At 43.0% G+C, this 27216-nt stretch overlaps 1 protein-coding gene across 9 annotated transcripts in view; it reads left to right on the top strand.

Moving 5' to 3' along the window:
- The first annotated feature begins 711 nt into the window (after nucleotides 1–711).
- ADNP (activity dependent neuroprotector homeobox) overlaps nucleotides 712–27216 on the top strand; it is a 65365-nt gene continuing 38860 nt past the window's right edge. For 2 of the 9 annotated variants that reach the window (XM_006129446.4, XM_006129444.3), the window contains exons 1-2: nucleotides 13666–17321; nucleotides 19722–19793. Coding sequence is in view for 5 of the 9 variants with exons in the window: in XM_006129444.3 (XP_006129506.1) it covers nucleotides 17285–17321; nucleotides 19722–19793 (109 nt within the window). In the remaining 4 variants the exon portion in view is untranslated. Of the gene's footprint in view, nucleotides 1081–13665; nucleotides 17322–19709; nucleotides 19794–27216 lie in introns of those variants that run through there. The other 7 variants (XM_075901196.1, XM_075901197.1, XM_006129445.3 and 4 more) reach the window with 5 other exon arrangements.

Below are 27216 nucleotides of genomic sequence, written 5' to 3' on the forward strand. Positions count from 1 at the left end.
GTGATAACTACTGCAATGTGTATGCTCCACATTAATGCCCTATGCATGCTGTACAGCCTGATCTCTGTTGCTGCTACAGAACACTGAGGTGCCAGACATGCAAACAGCAGATCCATCTCTCTATAGCCAAAGGCCCTTTCTGGCCTCCCCTGCTTTTGTCTTTGTGGTGCCAAAGCCTGTGCCAGGTGCTCCCACGCCTTGACATAGGCAGAGCTCCCTGGTGCAAGGTGTGCGCACCATCACTCGGGCACGAGGTAGTGTGCTCACTATGATGAGGTCACGTGATGCAGTCATTTATGTATCACGTGGGCATGTGCTCACTATGCTCGTGCCCCCGCTCCAGACACAGCGGCTAGGCCCCTCTCCTCCCCGCCAGGCAAGATGTAGTCCCGGCTAGGGGTGGCGGAAGGATAAGCAGGCGGCGCCAAACACCGCTGAGGCCCCAGCCGCAGGGCGCGGCGCCTCCTAGCGGGCCTGGGGTAGATCCCGCCGCCGGGTGCCCCTCTCGCGAGAGCCCCCCCCATCGGCAGAGTTATGTAACCTACTTCCCCTCCCCCCCCTCCCTTAAAGGACTCACACCCGAGGTGAAATGGGGTCTAGGCGAACAGGACCCCATCGGGGCTCAGGCCCCCTCCCCCCCGGGGCGCGGCCCCCTCCCCTCCCGCTGGACAATGAGTCCCGTATGCTAATGAGAGTCTCGCGTCACTTCCGCTCTTTCTCGGCCGCCATCTTGGCCAGGGCAGGTTCTGGGCAGGAGGGACCCGGCTGTATTGTCTGCAGGGCGCCCAGGGAGCCCCCCCCCGGCCCGGAGCCTGACACCCCCCCCCTCCGGGGACCGAGCGCAGTGGAGCCGCCACCGCCCCCTCCCCCCGGGACCTGCTCACCATAGGCCACCTCCACACACACTCACCCCCCCGCCATCCAGCCCCCTTTGTCTCCCCCGCGCCGCCGCCGGCTCCGCTCCGCCCGCCCGCCCAGGGACCCGGGCGGCGCCAGGGAGGCAGCTCCGCGCACCCCCACCCCCAGCCAGAGGTGCCGGGGGAGCGCCCGCCCTCCTCTGCTGAGGAGAGCCCCAGGCAGGTAGGTGCGTCCGCGGGTCAGAGCCGTGAGGAGGCAGCCCTCACCCCCGATCCGTGCTGCGGTACAGCTGCCCCCCCCCCCCGTGAACCCCGGGGCATAGCCCCATGCAGCCCGATCCCAGCCGCTGGGCACGAGCCCCTGCCGTCCCCGCACAGTGCAGTGTCCAAGGCGATGCCCGCTGCAGGCGGGCGCTGCGGAGTTGGCGGGTAGCTCCCGCCTCTCTCCGCAGCTGCACACATGTTGAAAGACTTGTATGCACTGAAGAGGCCAGTTCTTCCTCTCTGCTCCGGCCCGCTCACTCGCGTGAACCGGCTGCAGGGACCGCTACCGGCTTCCCCTCTGTCTGCCCAGGGCCCGCACGGCAGATGCAGCCCCAGCCTCCTCCCTCGGTCCCTCCCCACCCCCCGGCGGCGGAGGCTGCACATGGATGTGCCTCGAGGGTGGCTTTCATTGCACGGTCTGCACTGGCGGCGGCGGATGGTGGGGTGAAGTAGCCGAGCTGGATCAGTGAATGTATGGATCCATCGCCTCTAGCATCTCAGAGCTGTCTTTAGCATGCCGCCTGCCTGGTGAAGGTCCCTAATGGCAGAGTTGGCGCTGGAGAGAGGCCGGAAAGCAGTGCTGGCTTCGGTGCAATGAATGGAGACTAGAGCAGCCTCCCCCACTAGCCGGGGTATCTGTCTGCTGGAAAAGGCGCGATTCATGACTGGTCCCCTGAGCAGAACAGTAACTGCAGGCTGGAGTACCATTCACCTACCAACTCACGCTCCCCTTCCTCTTTCTATCCCGGGCCATAGTTACTGTAACCCATTTCTCAGACAAAGGCAGAGGAATCCCTAAAATGTTGCTCTCTGCCGCTCGAGGTTGCACCCTTCTCACCCACCCCATCATACTGCTTTTCGTTTGTGTTTGCAGGCTAAGTGATTTTTTAAAGCACCAAAATGAATGTGACTCCTTTTTTGTATGTGTGTTGGGGTTGCCTTAAATCTGTATTGCATCTGGTTTATGGCCATGGAAGAAAAATACCAGCCCCCACCCAAAATGCACCGCAGCCAATTCGGAGGAAAGGAGAGATGAGTGTTCGAGTCAGTAGGGGGCGCATTCTCTACACTGGGTAAGGTTGCTGCAGAGAGGGGGAAGGGCCCCCAGATGCATGGAGAGGAGCTGCCACACAGCGCCTTCTACAGACCTGGGAAAATGGGCCTATCACAAGTGCTAGTTGCTCTTATGAGCTGACAGCAGCATAGTAAAGGATTTAGTGAACAGAGCAGTGATTTAGAGAAGAATCTGATCACTTCAGTATGTTTTTTTTTAAACAACGGTGACTAAATTGTGTTCTTGGAATCAAATTCTCAGTACCATTCACAATACTACTACTTTGTATTTTCATTCAGTTCATAGGGGTTGAGTAACTCTGTCACTATAATAATCTCAGATCATTTTTTAAGTCGACAGACTACTTGTGTTCAGAGATCACACTGATTAAATGGAAAAATAAGAGAATTAGAGCACGTGGATGACTTCTGTCTCTTGAAAGGCTATACATGGACTTCCATGGAGAATGTAGTAATTATATGAAAACTTGATTATGGGTTTTGGTGCCATCTGCTTTATAAACTTGCATGGCTTTTTCACGCATTGGGAATGCATGGCAGTGATGATGTAGAAACTTCAATGATATGGTGCATTACTAAAGCATTGCCTGCTTTTGCTGTAGACTGAGTAAGCTATGCTTTGCTTGGACAACTGGGATTCCCCCATAATTTTGTTTCATGATCTTGGTTTTAATCAAAATATTCAACAGGCTTAAGACTCTGGAGTCTTTTAGAAAAATATGATAGAATTTTCTTAGTTTATGCTGTGATCTTTCCATTAACTTTATTCATATTTGAACTTTGAGGAGAGGATTATGTTTAGATGAAGAAGTCTTGTGCAGCACAATATGGCCTACTGAAATACTTTCAGATTGAAATGCCTGACTCCCTGTTAGCAACAGTGCTATTTAGGCAACCTAGGTCACAGCTGGACTATCAGGAAAAACTGAACTTCCACTTGAAGAGGATTGTAACTGTAACAGCTATGAAGATTTGCTAAAGCTTAGTATCAGTTACTATCTGTCCCAATAAAGAAAATGGAGCATCCCCTTAAAGTCAGTTGTTTTTAAAATAAAACAAAAACATATTAATACCTCACACTGTTTGTAATATATATTTACAGACGTTGGGTAGAAATTTAGTATCAATCAAATCCAACCAATATCTTCCTTACAACATTTAGTGAAGTTGGAATATTGTACAAAAATGAAAAGAAATATACTCAGTTACTACTAAAAATTGCCACTTGAGGATGATTCATTGTAGCATGGTTGTTAAATTTTTGCTGAAGATGCTTCCAGTATACATGAAGATAAGCCTTAGAATGGAGAAGATGTCTTTTTGACACACAGGTGATAACATGTTCCTACATAGAAATACTTAGATATTTAAGCAAAAGTATTAGGCTTGTTTATACTAGGGGTGTCAATGGTTAATTGGTTAACAGATAGCCTGGCTAGCTCCCGGAAGGTGGTCTTCCAGCCTGGCAGGAGCAGACCCTGTATGCTGCAGGCAGGGGGTGCTCCAGTTTGACTGGAGCAGCCCCAACCCGCAACTCCACTGCAGGTGGGCAGGCTGCTCGGTTTAAGCAGTTAATGGGTTAAACATGACGTTTAACTGGTTAACTGATTAAAACATCCCTAGTTTATACTTGTGAATTTATTACGCTTGATACGGGTTTTAACTGCTTTTTTCTAAATGTGATTTTGATCTGTCCACAGTAACTTTTATTTATTATATGCTTGGCTTTTCAGCATTTAAAAGTGATCGACATAGTTTACCCATTCAAAGTTTAGAGTCAGCTTTAAGAAGCTAATGCACTCTTGCTTTCACGTCTGAAACAGTTGTGTGTTTAATATCGAGCATTTCAAATACTGACTCACATTTATAACTCCCAAGGCCTGCTGACATGAGAATGAACTATAGAAAACTACTTCACTTTTTCCCCAATAATGCCTACACTTATCTTTAATACCTTAATGTGTATTGGCCAATACTACTACAGTTTTTTTTTTTTTTTTAAAGTAAGAGCATTTGTTTTATATGTTGGGAAGTAAATAGCATTTTGAATGTGTGAGAAAATAGGAAAGGTAGCTTGTACTTGCTCTTAAGAAAAAGGACATGTAGGTTAAGAACAGAATGTGATAGTACTCAATATGTTTGGGGCCAAGGGACCTGCTTTAAAAGAATTTCTAGATTGTTTTTGAAAAGCGTGCTTTGCAGCATTAAACTTCAGCAAGCCATGATCATGCAGCTACTGAATGTGATAGCTAAGGAGAGACAAATAACTGAGCTTTTTGCTCTATGCAGGATTGAAGGTATCAATTGTTAAGATTCCAGCTCTCGAATATTATTTTGCATTAACATACAATGGTGCCTTAAAACATTTTAATTGTGCTAGACTCTCCAGTTTAACAATTGACTCCTAAATTTGAAGGGGAAATTCTAACTAGATTTCTAAGTACATATTCAATCCTCTCTGTGCAAGGTAAGTTGTGCTTTCTGCATATACCAGCATGAATAAGGGGTGGCTATTCCCCAGCTTTAGTACATAAGAGCAATTGCAACCTTTGAAAAAGGCTATTAAAAATGTTACAAAGAAGCACTTCTTGCATGCATAACCATATCTTAACAACATATGGTTTGTCAGAATTAAGACAATGTGTACACAGCCTAAACCATACACTTTATATGACTATTGTTTTTAATGTGGAAGGTGGCATCTGGCTTGATTGGTGTAAAGGAAGAAATTTGAATAAATATAAAATCAATTAGCTTTAGAAGCCAGATTGTCATTTTATATGTATTAATACAAATAGAAAATTATCTTCATTTTAATATATGTGCATACGGTTTGAGAGAGAGAAAACAAGTCAAGATTGGATTGTGATCATCCTCATCGGGATCTGAAATCTTTAGGACTTCATTTTTCATTTTGGGACTTTAACTCAAGTGAACAGCTATTTGATTTAAATTGTTCACCTGTTACGGGTGCGTCTCCACCACACCTGTAGTTCAAATTGCATAGCTTATTTCTAATCAATTTCAAAATAACCTGTTATTCTGAAACATCCCTTATTCCTTGTGGAACGAGGTTTACGGGGTCGTCGGAATAGCAAACCCGTTATTTTTCAAAATGAGTACGCTGTTAAGACGTGGGATAGCTATTTTGAGATACCTTCAGTATCATGAAATAGCTCCGCAGTATAGACATAACCTATATGCTCTACCCAGAGTTTTCGTTTGATATTCACTAGTGCCTTAGAATACTTGTGCCCTGTTAGCTCAGTTGAGCTAGCATTTCAGTTGTGTTAAGTCCTCTTAAAGCTCGTTAAGATGTTGCTGGCCTTTTAGTTTTCAAACATGTTAGCCTGCATGTTGAATATTAGGAGGGCTTTTCAGTTATATTAAACTAAAAGCATAATCTATGCTTAGATTTTGTATTACAGGTTGCTCCTCCAAAAACCGGCACTCTCTGGTCCGGCTACTGGACCACGTATGCTCCTGGACCAAAGAGCCCAGGAGCCTGATGTCAAGAGGGCCACCTGTGATGGGCAGGACAGGGCTGGAGCCACAGCCCTGTGGCAGCCCCCCAACAGCATGGGGCTGGAGTCCTTCGGCAGCCCGCAACAGTGTAGGCCTGGGGCTGGAATCCCACAGCAGCTACCAGCAGCGTGGGGTCGGGGCCACAGTCCTGTGGCAATGCAGTTGGCTGGAGAGCCAGCAGCAACTGGGCAAGCAGCCTGCTAGGGCCAGCAACATAGTGGGGGGAGGCAGTGTGCCTGCTACGGCAGTAGCTAGCCAGTAGCAGGCAAAGGCTTGGGTCCAGTGGCAATGGACCTCGTCTGGTCTTGCAAATTCTCTCCATCAGGATTGGTCAGGTCTCGAGGGTGCTGGGCCAGAGCGGTATGTAGTATAATTGTGATTTTTTTCAACTGAGGTAGCTATACCAATACAACTTTTAGTGTGAATGCAGTTATAGAGATATATATGTATTTATATTGGTAGAGCTTTCTCCTGTTCAGGAAAGGTTGAAAGCTATAGGAATATAAGCACGTTTATACAGATATGTCGCCATATCTATTTAACAGGCCACACTGCAGGCCATGTCTGTGCTATAGTGGCATAGCACAGTACAATAGGTATAGTGCTGTGACCCAGCTGCTGCAGGCTACAGCAGGGTAGGTAACCATTTTTATGTCGGGAGCTGCTGATCTACAGAAAAATCACTAAGGGGCCACTCACAAGTGAGAAGCAAAGAAGGCACAAACCCTCACTAACCTGGCTCCTGACTTAGGAGAAAGATACTCCCCACATTCCTTTTGCACAGCAGTGCCTGGGGCACCTAGCCTAGTATATTTTGTGTGCTTCAGCCACATGGTGGGGTGCTAGGGGGATTGGAGTGCCAGTGCGGGTTCCCCAATGGTCGAGGGGCCCCAGGGCTGGATCCAGGCAACCCGGGGGCTGCATCCAGCCCTGCGGCATTGAGTTCCCCACCTCTGGGCTACAGTAACAGAAGGGATTTTTCTGCTATCGGAATGCCACTTCTCAGAGTGATGTTAGCTGACTTATGCGTGTTTACAGAGAGTTAGATTGACATAACTGCATTGATCAGGGGATAATGGATGGCTATAACTAGGGATGTACAATTTTTAAAAAATTATTAAACCGTGTAACTGATAGAAATTCAGTTACATGGTTAACAGTGGCTCCCGGCAGCCCTATGAAGAGTGTAACTGGTGCCATTGATGCTTATTGGTTACTAGGGATGTTAAATTGAATGTAATCCGTTAACCATGTAGCCAACAAATATTTTGTCTGCTACATGGTTACCCAATAAACGGCTCTGCATTGAAAGTAGCTTGGGAACTAGGGTCAAGCAGGCCAGTTCAGTCTTGACTTGCACTGGTGGTCCCAGCAGTTACCCTGGCTGTGGCTTTGCAAGAAAAGTTATTTAGGAGCTGGTGGTCAGGCAAGCTCCTAAATTACTTTTCTTGCATAGCTGCTGTGACCTGGTGTAAGCTGGGACTGAGGCAGCCTGCTGGCCAGCCCACTAAAAAATGTATTTGCAGAACCTTGGGGGGGTAGAGGGTGCGTGGAGGAGGAGAGCATCTGATTATCGGTTAATTGTTTAACTGGATGCACTATTACATCCCTATTGTTTACCTGATTACACTTTTAGATCTTTAGCTATAACTGTTACATTGTTTTATGCATGCACAAGGCCTAAGGCATGGTCAACACTTACAGATCAGCACAGCTACATTGGTCACGGTGTGAGAGAATCATGCCCCTGATAAATATAGTTATACTTATAAAATCCCCAGTGTGGACATAGGTGTGTCAATGGAAGAGTTGACATAACTAACATTGCTAAACTACTCAAAAACTCTTCTGTCTGTGTATGTTGTGTGTGCATTAGGGGACTATGCCAACACAGACTCTGTAGTATAGACATAACCTACCTGTCCACACTAGCATGGGGGTTGTACCACTTAACTATACTATACCAGTCTAGGTAAAGTAATACAGGCAGTCCCCGGGTTACATGGATCCGACTTACATCGGATCCCTACTTACAAACGGGGTGAGGCAACCCCGCATTAGCTGCTTCCCCCCAGCAGACCAGGGAGACGCGAAGCTAACGGTCCCCCCCAGCAGACCAGGGAGATGCAGAGCGGCTTTTCTCAGCAGACACCTCAGCTTGAGAATAAAGGACTGAGGGAAGTGAGGTGTGGGAGAATAAAACTGAGCTCTGGAGAAATGTTTGGCTAGAGTTTCCCCTACAATATGTACCAGTTCCGACTTACATACAAATTCAACTTAAGAACAAACCTACAGTCCCTATCTTGTACGTAACCCGGGGACTGCCTGTACAACTTTTGTGTTTAGATAAAGTCTAACTTGACCAGGCTAACGTGGTATAAAAAATGCTCCCTTTTGGCTAATAAATGGATTTGTTCATTCTAGACTTTCAGGAGAATCATCAGCTTGACATAAGATAGCTAAAGAGATGCTTAAGATAAGACTAAAAAAACAAGTTTGTTTATGTATCTGCACAAAGGCCATATGTTTTAAGGAAAAAAAAGTATACTGTTTACACCTTAATTGCATTTGAGAATGGTAGCCCAAATGTGAGGCCCATGTTTGGAGAGCATCACTTTAACCTCACATACATTAGTGTTTTTTGGCTGTTGATATTTTATGGTTTTAAATAAGAGTGGAACAAATGCCATATTCTTCTACAGTGAGTCACTGTCAGTTACACCATTTATATCCTTAGTTTTAAAAAACTTGGCATTAAAAATCATTTGGAAGAATACTAATTTTGGCTGTTGGATTCTAAACTTATGTAATTGTGTGCCTGTTCACACATCAGACTTGTGCATTCTTGATTGACCAGGTTAGCTGCAAAATACATATTTTAAAGATAAAATACTACTACGGTGATGTTTAACATAATCCATAAGAACTAGGGATCACCAAATGAGATTAATAGGTAGCAGGATGTTTTACTTCACACACTGCATAATCAACCTGTGGAACTCCTTGCCAAAAGAGATTGCAAAGACCAGGGTATTAACAGGGTTCGAGAAAGAACTAGGTAAATTCATGAAGGTTAGGTCCACCAATGGCTGTTAGCCAGGATGGGTAGAAATGGTGTCCCTAGCCTCTGTCAGAGGCTGGGAATGGCTGATGGGAGAGGGATTGATTGATGATTCCCTATTCTGTTCACTTCCTCTGGTGCATCTGGCATTGGCCACTGTCAGAAGACCGGATACTGGATTAGATGGATCTTTGGTGTGGCCGTTCTTATGTTCTTAAAACTTTAATTTTTTAAAAAAACCTCCACCATTATAGATATTGAAAGTTACTGCTCTGAGCTGGAGGTTTTGCCTGATTCAGCCAATTATTTAAATATGGGGGTGTGGGATGTGCTTGTAGCCAGGGATTTGTGGTACTGTCTCCTGTTCTCCTGTCCTTCTGTTCCCTGACTTCCAGCTGTTTTCTTGCCTTTACCCAGCTGTACCTATTCTGTTTACTACTGGATTCTTGAAGCGATTCCAGAACTAGCAAGGGTTTTTTTTTGTTCCTGCAGAGGAACCAAGTAACATATTTTGGTAGTCATGTGAATCAGTAACAGGAAAAAAGACGAAAAGCTCCTTAAAACAAGTCTTTTGGCTACTTAAAAAAGAGTTTACAATATTTTTCTCTGGATATCTAAAGACTGGGTTGTATGGGGTTTATATTCCCACTGCTCCAGCCATGAAGCCTTGTGAATATTCAAGGTACCAGACCATGAGCCAACCCCAAGACAGCAGCTGATGTCAATTATTGCTAGAATCTTGACAGGGAATTGGAGTGCCTAGGAATTGTCTGGGCAAAAAGGGGAAGGAAGGAAGATAGGAGTATGTGGAAAGAGAAATCTGTATAAAAGGTCTTGCCAATACTGTAGATTAGCTACATTTTTGTTTGGAATATATATATATAGGGCAATGGTCTTCAGCCTTTTTAACCACAAGATCACTTTTTCAATTTAACCTCAATGTAAGATCTACCTCAAACCCAAATTCTCTTGCCCCACTTCCTCCTTTGAGGCCCTGCCCCTGCACCACCCCTTCTCTGAGGCCTCACCCTGCTTGCTCCATTCCCCTTCCTCTCATCCTCACTCCCTTGCACCAGGATGGGGTGGAGGCTTGCGGTACAGGCTCTGGTCTCGAGCCAACAGGTTTGGAGTGTGGGAGGGGCTGCGGGTTTAGCCCAGAGTGGGGGATTGAGGTCCAGGAGGGGTTCCAGGTGCAAGCTCTGGGAAAGAGTGTGGATGCAGGGAACTCACATCTGGGGCAGGAGGTTGGGTGCAGGAGAAGGTTCAGGGCTGGGGTAGGGGTTCAGGAAGCAGGCTCTGACTGTGCACTGTTTAATTAAAACGACTTACAGGTGGTAAAGCAGTGGGGTTAAGGCAGGCTTACTCCTGCCCTAGTCCTAGAGCGCTCCTTGAAAGCAGTTGGCATGTACAGCAGTGGTTCCATGGTGCCATGTGCTGCCTCGTATCTACATGCACTGTGCCCACAGCTTCTAATGGCCATGGTTCCCTGTTACTGAACAATGGGAGCTGCGGGTGCAGTGTCTGCAGGCAAAGACAGCATGTGGAAACCCCCTACACTGCCTCTCTCAGGGACTGCTGGGACATACCTGCCACTTCCAGGAGCTGCAATTACCATAGAGATAATGACTCCAGCCATGACAGGTTAGGCATTTTAGAACTCACTACTCAAAGAATTACACTTAAGCATAAGAGAGAGATGAAAATGATGAAATGCACAGACCAGTCAAAAACCAAAAATAACCCACTTTGCAAGCAGTAAAAGAAGTAACAACCACCCCCTGCGTATGTGTTGGGTCAGGAGAAGAGAGTGAAGGACAGTGTGTTTGTGAGAATGACAGACACACACAATGTGTGAGAGTGACAGATGTGCCAAATTTCCTCTATCCCCTTCTCTCTGTGTGGAGATAGGGTACAAAAGTGGGGGGAGGAGGAACACCTTGACATCAGCATCCCCCCCTCCCCTTCCCACACCTTGCACAGCAAGCAGGAGGCTCCCGGGAGCAGCTCCAAGGCAGAGGGCTGGAATAGCATGACAGTGGGCTGAGGAGCAACTGACGCTCCAGCACTTGATAGCTTCCCAGCCAAACCAGTCAGGATCATCTGTCTGAGGCTAAGAGGTCTTCTGGTAGATCTTGATCTATGGTTTGGTAACCACTGATATAGGGATTATAGGGGAAGAAAAAGCTGAATGAGTTGTTACTTATTTAGTTAAAATGTAAAGAGAGCCTGTTAGCTAAGATCTAGCCACCTGGTTAGTTTATCAGTTTAATATATATCCACTATCTAAGGAGTATATCACACATTGGCTGGGGTATTGACAAGGTTGTAAAGTTCCAGTATGTATGTCAGTATATGCACACTGTGCAGTACTTTGCTTCTCATCATTCACCAGCAGTCCCCAGCAATGTGTAGTGGATTTGTACATCAAATCGCGTGTATGCAGAGTACATGTTTTGTTTCTGCGTTTTAAATTTAGAAAGATTTCTGTGCCACTTTGTAATAATAAATGTCTTTTTGTAAGCTCTTTAGATTCTTAACAGGTGTCAGGATGCTTCTTAGAATGCTCCAAACAGCAAGTGAGAGCACTTCAGGATTCCACATGACTGAGTATACAATATATTTTGCTCTGGGATTTTTCATATTTAGTTTCAGCCCAAAGGAGAATTATTTTCAAAAGCTTTAGGAAAATTCATTTAGCTTTTTTTCCACTCATCAAACTATATACTAATTATGGTATAAGAAAATAATGGTCCCTTTTGAGACTCGCACACTTTATTACATTCAGCGTAAAAGTCTTTAAGAAGTAGCAATGGACAAGTGAGAATGGCATACCAAGCATGTGCAGTTCATATTGATTTCTCTGCTGCTATTGGGATATGCAGTATATCTCTGTGGCTATTTAAAATGATCAATTCAAGGAGCTACATAGATGTGGTGATCTACCTTCTCAATTTTTGGTGCCTCCAATTTCAAATTTCCTGTACACTTAAGTATATTGTGTCATACAGAGTGGACAGCTTTGGCTATTAATTTGTAGGGCATATAAGAAAGAGTCCTGCTTTGCATATTTAAATGTTTGCATGATCAAATAAATAGAGAAACAACTTTGATTAAAAAACCATAAAGTTAAATTAATGTGGCAAGGAGTCCTGTGGCACTTTATAGACTAACCGAAGTGTTGGAGCATAAGCTTTCGTGGGCAAAGACCCACTTCGTGAGATGCATCTGATACTAAGTTAATGTGACATTCTAGTTCAGATTTTAAACACAAGTCAGGAAATTCAAAGTTATGGTTCCAAAATCAGTGAAAATTTGGCCATGTTGCACAGTAAATTAAAATGTGAACATTATTAACATTACATATTTTTTGTAGCAATTGGTAAGGAAATAGTTAATTCTTGTTCAAACTATGCAGTTAGTGTACACACTCACTAGGTGGCGCTTTTAGCACCAGTGGAAAATTCCAGAAATCAAGAAAGAATGAAAAGTGCGAGATAGAAGAACTCTGTCTTATGGGTTGCACAAGAGACGGAGATTTTTAACCTAAAGAGGGGAATAGAGAGGAAAAAAATCTCAGCTGCACTGTTGATACTTCTGTCATTAGAACCTTAGCTGTATTTCATGAGAATTATTCTTGTATGACAGGCAGCTGGAGACACTTATTCAAAAGAGCGACCAACCTGAAGTTGGACTGTAAGCCCAAAGAAATCGGAGGTGCAAACAGGGAACTTCTCAAGCATTGACTGATTATTGCTGTTCCTGTGGTCTTAGGTAGGGGAATGCAGTATACATAAGAATTTCCTGCACAGGGATTTTATAGGTGTGCTGTTAAATCCTGCTGAGTGTAGATGAGCTCTCCATTCCCCCACCCCCAATGGAAAAAAAAGTCTATATAAACAAACAGTTAAAATGGGAAACTGAAGAACTTCACATTGGTCAGGGAAGCAGTACTAACAGTCATTTGTTTAGAGGGTCAGGCAACTTGAATTTTTGTAATTAGCTAATTTAAAAAATCCAGTTGGAAACGTTTCTTGAGTACTATATTCTGAATATTTTAAAAACATCTATTTTGGGGAGTTGGATTTTCCAGTAGTGGAGAAACTGAATTAGTTGGGTGGGAGGAGGTAGAACTTGACTATTAGGGACCTAATAGTATATTTGATTAACCAATAAGCAAAAGTTTACTGGTTAATGCTATAGACTGTGTGTGTCTCGTGTCCGCCTCCCCCCCCCCCCCCCCCCCATCCTCCCACCAGTAAATGTTTTACTAGGATGGCCAACAGCCCATCTCAGTCCCGGCTTCCATTGGGTCCAGGACCTACCCCTGCTGCGGCTCTGCATTTAAAGTGTATTAGGAGATAGGTGGGCGGGCAGGCAGCCCAGCTCAGTATCAGCTCGCGCAAGGTCCAGGAGCTCAGACCTCTCCCCGCCCTCCTCCCCCTCAGGTCAATGGCTGCTGCCACCCCACCTGTGTCAGGCAGCAGTGCAGGGCGACAGGCAGCCAGTACGCAAGGGGATCTGTTGTTTTTTAAACTGTTTCCCCTTGCAGACCAACTCCTGCCTGGCACCTCTGATACAGAAGCAGCAGCACGGAGTGGAAGGGAGCTCCTCAGGAGTAGGGCTTGAGCACACTGGCTGCTGGCTTCACCCCCGGGACTATAGAATAGTTGAGTATCCGATAAGAATTCACGAGGTCAATTGACTATTCAATTAACCAATATTTATTATTCCTGGACTATACATAGTGAAGTAAACTGTACAAAGTAAACAGAACAAATAGAGTAATAGTAGCTTGCTTTATTTGGTTAGTGATATTTGGTATTTGAAACTAGTATTTGAAACAACATTTTCAGAAAGTATGTCTTTTTTTTTTTCAAATTTTCTTGCCATAATCTCAGTCCTACTGTGGACACAGCCTATGAGCACATAAGATATGTCTACACTGCATTTGGATTTTGTGGTTGCTGTGCAACTGTAGACATACCATGCTAGCTTTAATCTACCTAGCACAGGTGCTGATAGCAGTGAAGTCATGTCAACATGGGATTCAGTGTGGACTAACTTCCCAAAGACAAGTCTTGGTATGACAAGTTGGTATAACTTCTCAAAGACAAGCTTGAGTGTCTAGCCCATGCTGGTCTCTGCTGCATGCTCTCTGCTATTGGCATCAGGACTAGCTAGATTAAATGTAGCCTGGTATGTCTAATGTGTTGCAATTACATCTCTGATTGCAGCATAAATATACATGTGGTTAGGACTAGGGATGTATAATCCCTTTTAATTGGCTAACTGATTAAATATATTGTTTAATCAGTTAACTGTTTAAAAGGGGGTGAGAGGGGTGCCATGGCTTGCCATGGACAGGAACTTCTCTGGCATCCTGGACAGAGTAGCGCCTGCCTTCAGGGTGCTTGGGCCTGCTAGGGGCAAGTAGCTGATCCGGCCCTACCGGTTAACCTTAACTGGTAAGTCTCACCAATTCAGAGTGAGGCTTACTGATTAACTGGTTAAACCTTCACATTCATAGTTATCCATTGAACTAATCTGAGCACTTCACTACCTTCTTAACTCAAGGTATAATTCTAGTCACCCTTAACCTGACTCCCATCCATGCACACAAATCTCTAGTTTGAATTAAGTCATGCTTTACTTGAACTAGCTGGCCTGTTGGGATTGATACTTAAGTGCTGTAGGCTAAAGCTGGAGTTAGATTTTCAGAGTGAGGGGAATAGCAAATAATTATGCTATTTGCTCTGTGTAGTTTGAGTGCAGCGTGTGGTTCACAGTGTGTCCACTCTTGAATTAGTTTAACATGAGTAGAGTAACTCAAGTTAACTGTCTCTGTGAAGGCAAGCCCTTATTCTAGGATAGATCTACCATGACTGAACTCTTACCAGCTAAAAATGGTTACAGTTTATGACAAGAGTGGAGTGAAATATAACTGTTGTCCCTAAAGAAGGTAGCATGAGTGTTGTGTATGAAAGTCAGCTGGAGCTGTCTTAGTACCCCATGAGAGGTAGTCTGACAGAGAAAAATGAAGTATTTAATATAAATAAATAGTGGCTGTGTCAGGATTCGAACCATTTATTCCCCTCAGTGCAGGAACAAGGCTATCCAGAAGCCCCACTTACCTTTTAAGGGAAGTTTCTGTGTCAGCTTTTCTCCCTCTGCCACTTTTCTCTCTGGCTTCTGTCACTCTGGTCTTTTCTTTGTGGTGTCCCTGACCATGTTGTGTTTTTTCCTGTATTTTATCTTGGCTTTTCTCTCATCTCTCTCCAAGCTGTCTCCCATGCTCCTGGTGCTGTCACTGCCTGCTCCTCAAATCCTCTTGGCTCAACTGCTATGGAACCTTCAGGTGCCAGTGTTCCAGCCCCCTCCTGGTAAATCTCCCATCATTCACCTTATGGTGTGCAGAGCACAGTAGGATACACAGATAAATAGTCTGTAGGCACAAGAAGGTCGCATTTTTCTTACTGTGGGATTCATAATTTACTATTTTCAGAAAAGAATGTTCAAAAATCTCAGCTGTAATACTGTATTAACATAGTATTTTATTCATTCTACTTTCATGGCTGGCTTCTCAGAGCATGCTACTGAGCATAATTAACTAAGTGGGTCTTTTGAGATAGACTATATTTAAAATGCACAAGGACAAGTGAAGCCAAAGGAAAAAGGAGTCTTCTAGGAAACTAATATCTCTATGCATTGCGCTAAGAAGCATGCAGCTGCAGCCAGTTCTGATACATGCTATTGTGTTGTATTGTTTATATCACAACCAATAATTCCCCTTAACTCTATAATTAAATGTCAGTAAAATAAAACTGTTATTGGAGAAAGCTTTTATTCAGGATGTTTAAAATTCAGAAAAATGCCAGCAGCATGATGATCATGGTTTGTACCATGTAGGTTACTAGTTTCAGTCTTTGTGGGTTCACTTATTTGACCCTGGTACAGGCTCAAGTGCCTTGCTTTGCTCTGTGGTCACATCTTCACATTGATGTAGTAATTGTCACTGATTTGCTCCAAATAGTCCTCAGCCAGGCAGGTGTTTTCCATAATTAGTCTTCAGGAGGGAGAGAGGAATATAAGATGACCTGGACTTGACAGAAATATCAGAAGTCCCTTGGCAGAAAAGTAATCCAGTATAGCCCGCAAATATATTTATTGTTCATAGTGAAAATATTTTTCAAATGAAATAACTGTTTCCTGAATCTTAGTAGTAGCCCAGTTTACCAGTATGTAATGTAAATCTCTTCTTTATAATACAGATTGAGGTTTTTAAAACAATAGTAGTCTTTTTAAACTTAAGTATTTAATGCATTATATTGTTGTATCAGCCCATTAAAGTTTTATTTCCATAATAAACTTAGTCCTCAAATTTCCAGAAACTTAATCTAGTTCCTGTAATGATGCCAGTACTTTGTGGATGTTATCAGAAAATTTTGAAGTCCATGAGACTATCAGTTGAATCAAGTAATTCATAGAGGAAAATTGGGCATACTTTTTCTCCTCTGTCTGAAAAGCTCTAATAAATTAATTGCCAATTAATTTATATCTTATTCACTTCTGGTCCCCGACACTGAGGTTACCAACGTTATTGTGCTTCAAAGCATGCCTAAAATAGAAGTATCTTAATTCTTCTATTAACATGAATGAGTGAGATGAATTAAAATGCAGTAAATGGATTATAGAACATAGTGTAATGCATTCCATCACTCTGCATAATCTACTACATATCTTAGTACCAGCAGCTATAAACCTAAATGAGACTTCTCATCTGAAACTTGCCATACTGAATGTGTTTCCTCATGGCTATGTTAGACAGCCATATTACCTTGGACTATGTGATCTTGTAAGATCTTAGATTGCAAGAACGGCTCTGGTTTTGGATGGAAGCCCTCCAAGGAGAAAACAGGTACAGTAGGAAATGGTGTTGGTGACTCAATAGATGGTACATCACCTCTTCATTAGGAATTCATCATGACTATAGAGGGCACTGACAAGCTATAGGTGCTGTATTTCAGATGAGATATAAAACTGGAAGCTGTAAACTGCTTGTAATATCAAAAGAGGGCATGTCAATAGGAGTGTTACTTTCAGTATCCTGGTAAAATTCTAATATGGGTAATCAAGTTCTGAAAATTAAACCATTCTACTATAATATCAACTAAAGGAATTTTTTGCTTAAAATTAAAACCTGCTAAAAATTTTATAACATTGTCAGTGAAGAAAAGCTGCTGAGTTAAACTCTAGCCAGTAGCTCAATAGAGATACTTGTATGTGTGATTTGTAATGGGTATTAGTCTTTCACGATTATAAATGCAAGATTTACCCTTATTACATTTTTATGTTTCTTGTTTTTAACACTTTGTTTTGTACAGCAGGATATGAGCCTTCTCCTGTGTCCGGGCTTTGGCCTCTCACAGTAGGTGTAATATAATCGCCGAGGTGGGCATTCTGCAAGGAGAATTATTTTTGGAGGCTTTTGCATGAAACTTGCCCAATGAGTCTGAGACACCCAAGCGCCATTAATTTTGGAGGTAAATGCCTCATAATATGTACTGAATAGAAATGGGAAGAGATTGAAGTAAGGGCAGATTGAAGGGGACATGTCTGAATGTCTAGTATTTGGCCATTTTAAACATAAAGGAATACCAGCTTGTGAGCTAGATATATATTTTTTAAATTAAATTTACACTTGTGTTTGAGTCACACTGACTTTTTTTAGTTTTACAGTTAATTTTCTGGTTCTTTAAAAAATGTTTTCTCTTGTGCATAAGAACATATACAGAAGAGGAAGCTTGATTATACAGAGAAATGGTGAAACTGATTATGTCAAAGTACTCTCAGGCACAAATTAAAAAACCTGGAAGATATATATTCATCTTAATGGTATAATACACTTAGTTGCCTTTTATAATGTTTAGATGAAATAATCATGAGAAAAATGTTAAATAGTGTCTCTTTAAGTGAAGTTATTTCTTAGTTTTAAATCACAACACAATTGTTTATAACTCGTTGGAAGCTTGTACATGAAATGATTAAAAACATTTTCAGTCTTTGCATATAAATTAGCCTGCAGAGTTATCTGAGTAGCTGGGCTATGTATAATGGGAGGAAGGTAGGGGAAGAGAACAGGTCACTTATTCAAAAGGGGGAAAAAAATCCTTTCCAAACAGAAGGAAAAAAGTAAAATTTTAACTCTGCCAACCTTTATAACACCCTTTTGTGTGTCTTTTTCATCAAGTAATTGTGTTCTGTAATATTTAGATTAGTTCATTTTCTTCATAATAGCTGTTGTAGGGATGTGAAGGAGTAGTTGACTATTTGCTCCCCCTCCCCCCCGCCTTGCTGCCTCTGTATAAGAAGCAGCCGGGCAGGGAGTGGAGGAGCTGGTCCTGGAGGGGGGGGGAGGGGCATCTTAAAAGCTGGTTTTCCCCCCCCCCCCCAACACCGTCCCTGCTGCTGCCTCCGTCAGGGGGCAAAGGGTGCTTTGTGGCAACAGTCCTGTCTGCAGGGGGTTCCAGTGGGAAGTTGGGACCCCCCGCACACAGGGACTGCTACGGCAAAGCAGCCCCTGTCCATGGCCACAGGCAGGGGCTGCTTAGAAGCAGAGTCCCTGTGCGTGGGAAGTCCCAAATTCTTGCTGGGACCCCCTCCTTGCCCACGCACAGGAGCTGCTGCCAGCTAGGCAGATAGCCCGGCTTAGTTCCAGCTCGTACAGATGTGGGACAAAACCCTGCTGCAGCTCTGCAATTTAAATGCAGTAGCAGCTAAGGGACATGCTGCTCAGCTCCTACTGCTTTTTAAATTGCAGAATCACAGCTGGGTTTGGTCCCATACCCACCATGAGCCAGAACTGAGCTGGGCTGCCTAACGACTAATCAAGTAATCAGTAAAAATTCTATCAACTACTCGATTAGTTAAATACCCACATTTTAGCATCTATTGGTTTTGTTCCAACAAAGTACTGTTGAAATGCTAAAGATAATGTACACTGAAAATTGTATTGAATAAATAAAGTTTTGGATTAGTAAACAACAATAATGTAGTGCTAGTTTACAGCCAATGGAGAAATTAGAAATTAAATCTGTTTTAAAGATTTGGAGTTTGGGAATTGTACTGATGCTTCTCGTATATGGTGGTTGAATCCTGGTTGTGCTGTTAAGTATTTCATGCGAAATAATTACCTAATAGAGAAACTACTAAAAGGAGAGGGTGCTGCAAAGTGAAATGTAGCTTAATCAATTATTTAAAAAAATGCACTGTATTTGGTAAACAGAGATTACTTCTCTCCAGTTCGTGAAGAGAAGTTATGAGTGAAGTTGGAAGTTATAGATATTAAAAACAAATCAGCTATTATATAGATCAGACTTCATGTGGCTCATCAAGACAGATATCCTACAAGTACAGCAGACTCTAGATAGATAATATGTTGGCTAATCCATTTATATTATTCTTGACTTTGATATGTTAAAATGCTTTTGTGATTACCATTTCTATTAACCCCCACCAACTCTGGATTAGTATGTCTGCTGTTGTGGAGATGATAGGAGAACACAACATATTGTGAAATATGTAATATGTGAGAATGATAGTGGTTTTTTTTTAATTCACTATAAAATCTGGAGGTCTTCCTTTTTTACATAGATCATTTGGGGAATATAACCTTTGGAATGTTGGCATTTCAGTGGTATAATCTGCACAGTAAAGACACCTCAGAAGCTTGTGCCCTGAGTAGTTTGCGGCAGATTTAGCCAGATCAAATACAGGTATCTAGGAGAGGTGAGTTAGCAAAGACAGGTTCATAAAAAGTTAGTGAAGGAAGTAAAAAGTGGACTTTGAGTAGAGGGAAGACACTTTTACCCAGGAAAAAGCAGGCTGTTACAAGATTAGGATCTGTTAGGAAATAATGGACTATTGTCAAGTTTTCTCTGTAGGAGTGGTTGTGAAACAAGATGGAACATTGCATGAGACCAATAATGTCCATGGACTGCACCTCCATATTAAAGGTGAGGGTCTCGGGGAGTAATTTTTAAACTGTATAAATTGTACCTAGTTTTCAGCTTAATTTTAGAAATAAGAGCAGAACAGATTTTTTCAGAATGTGTGAAGTTTTAGAGTGAGGTCTCTTTTGTACAGCAGTAGTAGTATAAATTCTCTGTGGTTTCTTTTGCTGTTTTGACCTTTCACAATGCAGGTGTTAAAATTTTTGCTAATATGTTTGATATAAAGGTAGGACACAGGCTTCTGAATAAAAAGCTACTTGTTCAAAAAGTATGGTTGTAATACGGGTTGAACCTCTTTGGTCCTGGACACTCTGGTCCAGCAACATCTGTAGTCTGGCAGGTCTATATATGTTGCCCTTATAGATAGACCCAGTCGCAGAGGTTGCCATTGGCCTGGGATTAGGGAGTTGGACCAGAGCTCTTGGCCAGGGGCAGGGAGAGTGCAAAGCCTTGCAGGTTGGAATGGAGCCAGCGGCCAGGGCAGAGAGTCCCATTGACAGGAGTGGGGCTGAGGACAGGAAGGCGGGGTGAGTCTGGTTGTCGGGCTCGGGGCACTGCTGGCTGGAGTGGGGTCGGGTGCATGGAACAAGGCCAGCTGGAGCATGGATCACCTCTGGCTGGAATGGGGCCTGTAGCCGGGATAGGGAACCCTTCTGGCCAAAGTGGGGCTAGTGGTTGGGAGTGGAGCTCTGCCAGCAGGCCTGGTGGCAGCACACAGGCCCGGGCCAGCAGCCAGGAGGGGAGTCCCAGGAGAGTCCAAGGCCTGACCTACCCTGGCCCAGCAAACTCCCTTGTTTAGGTGTGCTCAGGTACCAAGGGTACTGGACCAGGGAGGTCCAACTTGTAGTGTTTGTCAGAAATAGCTTGATGAAGTAGTCAGTTCATCCCTGTTAAATGTCAGATTTGTTTTTCCTGTGTGTCTGAATAGTGTAGCATGGTAACTTGCTTATAAAAACATGCTTTCGAAGGTAAATAAGCGAGGATTTATTCCAACTCCAACTTGATGGTCTTTATATTAATAGGATATACAAGATTGGCACTTGGAGTGCAAATGCATAGAGATTATTACACTTTTCATTATTCTCAGAAATCACAATTGGGCAAAGGCAGGCATGTCCAAAGTCCGGCCCGCGGGCCAATTGCGGCCCGTGTTCCGGTTTAATATGGCCCTCCAGGTAATTTGGCAATATCTATCTTTTATGGCTCCCAATGAATCCATATGTATTGAGATGAATACATTGTAAAATCTCAGTTAATGTCAGTTGGTCTAAATCAGTTATAAATATATTTGGACACAACATGTATACTTTGTGTTATGTTCCTGTTCATATTTTTTGAACTTAAAAGTTGACAGACAACCTTTATTACCAATAATATGTAATGTACTTTACAATGTTCCTGACATATTTCAGCTTCCTGGATTTTTTTTTTTCATCTGGCCTTCAGATATGAAAGGCAGAGTGATTTAACACCTGTTTAGATTTGTCATCCATGTGACGAAATGAAAAGTATGCCGTTTGCAATAAACTTTACATAAAATAGTTAATTTGCATTTAATTTTAATGGTTCAAAGAATGTCAGGCAAAATGGTCAGCCCTCACGCATGTTCACTTCATCAAATCTGGCCCTCGTTGAAAAAAGTTTGGACACCCCTGGGCAAAGGAGACGGTCAGGGCATATAAATGCTTGTAAATTTGCCCACCTGTTGTGTGTACACACCGATCGGATACTTTCTTGGGTAGTTCATTTCACTATTCCAAGTCACTGAAATCCTTAAAATGTCTTTTCAGTTTCCATGCTTTCAAGAGTTGAAATAGTCACAGCATAGAAAGAAGGATCAAATAAATGTTAATGGAAAATGTCAAAAACATACATGTGAGCGTGTGTATGATTTGTAATGTCACCCAGTAGCATAATTATTGGTTTTCAGATTGTCCTAATAAAAATTAGTGTGAAGTTACCATTGCCCACAAAAAAAATGGTCTAAGATTTGTATTTTTAAATGGTGAGTCTAAGTGTTTTAAATCCATTTAATTGATAGAAATAAATAGCAGTGCACAGTAGCTAAGCAAGACACATCTTCTTTTTAAAATTGTTTTTTATATCTCGTGTGATTTTTTTTTTCCCCCTTTCTACTCATTATTACAAAAATGACGTGCAACATTCATAAAATCCCAATTGTGACACAGGCAAAGGAATTAAGCTTATGAAGAATCTGGCCCTATTCAGTTCGATACTCAGAAGGTTTTCATTCTCTGCTGTTTCAAAATATTGAGCACTTTGATAAAGGGATGGTACCATATGTAAGTTTGTTTGCTCTCATCTTTATAGCTTGGGATGTTGCTGTCTTCTTGGAGGACTGGTGCACGTCTGCCTAGGGGATACTAACAGCAGCAAACACCATTTGTGTAAACATGTCATCCATGTAACAAAGCTCCATCTGAATTGATAGTTCATAGTAACACAGCTGTGATGTTTGGAAAGACAGGAGGTCAGAGATCAATTAAATTCCATTTAATTATCTATCAGTTTTCTGTCTTCACAGTAATTTAACTTAAGAGCGGGGCTGAACATAAGAACAGCCACCATAAGTCAGATAAAAAGTCCCTGTAGCCCAGTATCTTGTTTTCTTACAGTAGCAAAAGGCCAGGTGCTCCAGAGGGAATGAACAGAGCAGGTAATCATCAAATAATCCATCTGAGCCCATTAAGGCTCAGATTTTCAAAGCCACTTAAAGGGTCTTGACATCAAATTCCTGTTAAAATGATGGTAGCTAGGCATCCAATTCAAGGCAGCTTTGATAACCTCAGCCCTAATATCCAAATAAGTGATTTATTTTAATTTATTTGTGCTTTAATGATTGAGATTAATTTATGAATAGGTGAGAACCATAGCATCACTGCTATTACGTTGCATTGTGGTGTTTTTCTTTAAATATGGTGTGTCACTGTTTTTAACCTTTCCAGAACATTTTATTATAGCATTACATATTTCCACATAAACTAGCTAAGGAGTTAGAGAGCTTGGATTCTGTTGAGCTCTGTAGGAATAGAATAAGGAAAGCTATTTGTTTCTTTAATCAATTCGTAATATTCTGCACTAATACTTCCTAGGGATGTGAAAGAGCAGTCAAGGTGAATACAGTAATTACTCGTTTAACACGTGCCCGCTTAACACGTTTTCGCAATAGCACGATTTTTTTGGGAACGTTTTTTGAATAACATTACCGTCCTTGAAATAACACGAAAATAATCAAGTGGCAGACTACTTCGCGTAGTGGTATAAGTTGGTGAAAATGGTAATATGCGTGAGCGGATAAATACACGTGGTCACAGCACTCCTCCCTCACTCAAGTGTTTCTCTTTGTGTTTTAACAAACCGCGGTGACTTGTGTTGCTAGTTATCTTGTGTTGCTAGATATCTATTGTTGATGTTGACAACCCAGCACCAACAAAAACCTGACTTTGCCGCCACCACCACCTGAAATGCAACCCCCACCTTTTCCATTTTTTTAAATGGGAAAATTGACCCTGCATAGCACATTTTCGCTTAGCACGAACATTTTCAGAAACTCATCTATAGTGTTAAATGAGGAATTACTGTACTTGCATTTCCCACCTCCCAATCCATCTCTCTATCAGAGGTAGTGAGGGCAGGGAGCAGGAGCCGGTGCTGGGGGAGCTGGCTTAAAAGCTGGTTCCCTCCAGTACCGTCTCCACAGGTGGGGATGGGTCAGGGAAGGCAGAGACGCAGCGGCGCTGCAGCTCTGCTTTTTAAATGTAGTAAGAGCCAAACTCTTACTACATTTAAACTGCAGAGCTGCAGTGGGGATAGCAAGCACTCCTGCCCACTTTTCGACTAATCAGATAGTCAATGGAATTTCCATCAACTACTTGGTTAGCTGATTATCTACAATTTAACATCCTTAATACTTTACTTTTCTTTGACACCTCACCAACCCCCACCCTGAAGGCTTTCTTACGCAACATGTACATTTCAGCAAGCCATCTACAGTAAAACCCCGATAGTCCGGCATTCCTGATAGTCCGGCATCAAAATGGCAAGAGCCTAGTGAGTGAGCTTCAGCAAAAAATGAGTCACAAGGTAACAGCGGCAGCAGCTGAACTGAACAAAAAGGGTTAAAAAAAAGGCTTAAAAAAATAAAACATTACAGTATACTGTATATAGTATGTACAATAAAAAGGGTTACGAACACTTTATATACAGTATATAACGTATAGTGTGTGTGTGTGTGTGTGTGTGTGTGTGTGTGTGTGCGTGTGTGCGTGCGTGCGTGCGCGCACCCCCCCCCCCCAGCTTATAGTACCTCCTGATAGTCCGGCATATCTGATAATCCGGCACCACCTAGGTCCCATAGGTTCCGGATTATTAGAAGTCTACTGTACTAAGAAAACTCAGCACCGCTATTAACTAACAAATGTACTCAATTTACATTTATTTTGATGATTTTGCTTTCTCTTCTCTTGCTTCCTTTTGCTCCCTTTTTGTTTCTCTTTCTGGATCTTCTTTCCTAATTTTGGTTTCTTATGCCAGAACAACTCTTCCTTATTATCTTCCTTTTCTTGCTGTGCTCTGTGGGCAGCTGTGTAGTGAAGTATAGGATGATGGTGCACAAAAATCTAGGGCTGTCAAATGATTAAAAAATGTAATTGTGATTAATTGCACATGCCTCCCCTTTGAAAAGCCGTGGCGTTTCAACAGGGCAGTGCTGCATGGAGCCTGGGATGAGCTGGAGTCCCCAACTGACCCCAGGCTCCATACAGCACTGCCCTTTTGAAGAGCCAGGATGGTATTTCTAAGGGACAGCGCAAAGCGTTCCGTGCAGCATTTCAGTGGAACCCGGGGTCAGCTGAGGACTCTCCAGCTAACCCCGGGCTTCACGGAAGCTGCCCCTTTAAAATGCTGCCTCTGGTGTTTCAAAGGGGCAGCTGCTATGGAGCCCAGGGTCAGCTGGGGACTCTCCAGTTGATCCTGGGCTCCATGTTGCACTGCCCTGTTGAAGCGCTGGAGCAGCAGTTCAAAGGAACAGTGCAGCATTAACGCCTGTGATTAACATGTTTAAAAAATTAACGCATTAATCCTGCCCTGCATTAACACATGTCCATTGACAACCCTACAAATATCACAAAGGAAGTGAGGCAAACCAAGAGTTATACAAAAGAGTGAAAACATCTCTGCGATTTTGACTTAACATATTTTTGATTCTTAAAGCATGTTTGGTTCCCTACTGGGCAAATACTTCAGTGTCAATTTTAAAAAAGCATTGGGGTATCCAGCCCTTCAGTATATCAAAGTTTGAGATTTCTAAATAGAAATAAAATTATCATAGTTTTCATATAGTGCTTTAAAAGACCTTTGGTTTGGAAAAGTGCACTTTTGTTTAAAAAAAAAAAGTGCTTCTTCCATATTAAGTTCTGTGCCGATAACTTGCTGGAATGTCTTAAGTTCGTACATGTAAAAGCCTATCTGGCAATTACAAATATGCTGGTAATTGTAGAGCTTCCAAATGGCATAAACAGACCTCTTATTAATGTCACGGTAAAACTGTGGATTAGTAATGGTTTGATTAAATGATAAAGCTTCACCATGAAGAAAGTGCTTCGTTCCTTTGTGAAGCAATGATTCCATGTAAATGTATCCCGATCTGGTAGGCTTTAGGCTTTAACACAACATTTCTTACAAGATTGTGGAATTATGGACATTAATAATTTTTTGTTTATTATAGAACTGTAGTCATATAATTGTCTCATTGTTTAAGTGCAATTAGGCCATGAATAATCAACAGCTAAGTTAAGCTTTTGAATAACTTTCCAAAATGTCAGTGTCTCATGCTTCTGTTTCTCAGAGACATGTTACTGGGTGAAATTCTCAGGTCAGAGGAATATACCATCCTGATTTAAAGAATGACACAGTTTGCTCAATGTAAGAAATGTAATATTTTTCCCTGAATAGACACTTGTCAATCTAAAGGGGCAATTTTCTTTATAAATTAAAGAAACTCTGTTCAGTTTGATAATATTAAGAGTTTATAAAATGACTGTAGTACAGTGAAATCTTTATCCAGCATTCTGTTAACCAGAAAACTTTGTTAACCAGCATTGCCCCCAGCCATGATATCACTGTGTCTTCAGGCACACATGCCTGACTCCCATCTGTCCAGCTGACTGGTGCTGGGCTTTTGACAGCTAGCACTGCTGGCTGACATCATCATCAGCCCTTCAGTTTGCCTAGAACTGCTGGGAGTCGGATCTGCTGGTAAAGGACGAGCAGAGCAATAAGTTTGTTATCCAGTCCGTTTAATTAACTGGCAACCCCCATGATAACAAAGCTTTCACTGTAGTTTCTACCTGGGAGTAACAGAGATGATGGATTCAGGCCATGTCTCCACTAGGGGGAAGATCAACACTGCTGTGATTGATGTCCTGGAATTGGATTTAGTGGGTGTAGAAAGACCTGCCGAATCAAATTCAGAGGCCCACCCCTTGGTGGCTGGTATTCCTGCTCCTGCTGTGGGGGTGGCAGGGAAACTCAAAGTAAGGTACATCAACTCCAGCTTTATAACAAACATAGCTGGAGTTGTGTGTCTTATTTCGAGCTTCCCCTTTAGTGTAGACTTGACCTCAGATTCTTCTATGTAGAGGGCCTGGTTCTTGTAGACTAAGATCAGTGTTTCTCAACCAGTGGTACGAGTATCCTTAGCAGTGGTCACCAACCAGTAGATCGGGATCTACTGGTAGATCTTGGAGCCTCTGACAGGTGATCTTGACTGGTTTGGCCAAGAGGCTGTCAAGCACAGCACTTCTCCTGCCCCTTTCCTTACTGCTGCAAATCTCCTTCCCTTTGCCTTGGAGCTGCTGGTTTTTCCCACCCCCACCCTCGGAGCCTCCTGCTTGCTGGGCAGGGCAGGGAAGGGAGAGCAGGGGGTGCTGATGTCAGGATGCTCCCTCCCACCCTGTATTCTATCTCCACAGAATTAATGTGGGGGAGGGTGGAGGACAGGACTTGGGGTGGAGGGAGTTTTCTGGCCGTTGTTGAGAGCAGTGCAGGGCCAGGGCCGGGGTGATCCTGCTTTAGCCCCGCTGCACCACCACCCAGGAGCCACCTGAGTAAGAAATGTCCACCAGGAGCTAGAATCCCAAACCTCTGCCCCAGTCATGAACCCCCTCTTACACCACAAGCCTCTGTCTTAGCCCTGAGCCCCTTGGACTCAAACTCCCTTACAGAGCCTGTACCCTGAACCCCCTCCTACACCTCAACTCCATGCCCTAGCTCAGAGCCCCTCTCACACTCCAAATCCCTTAGCCCAACACCAGAGCCTGTATCCCAACCCTCTGCCCCTGCCAGCTGAAAAGGAGAGAGGGAGGAGAGAGTGAGCAGGAGTAGGATCTTGGATAAGGGGCATAGA

Source organism: Pelodiscus sinensis, chromosome 18 (assembly GCF_049634645.1).
Source record: "Pelodiscus sinensis isolate JC-2024 chromosome 18, ASM4963464v1, whole genome shotgun sequence".
Classification (NCBI taxonomy): Eukaryota; Metazoa; Chordata; order Testudines; family Trionychidae; genus Pelodiscus; species Pelodiscus sinensis.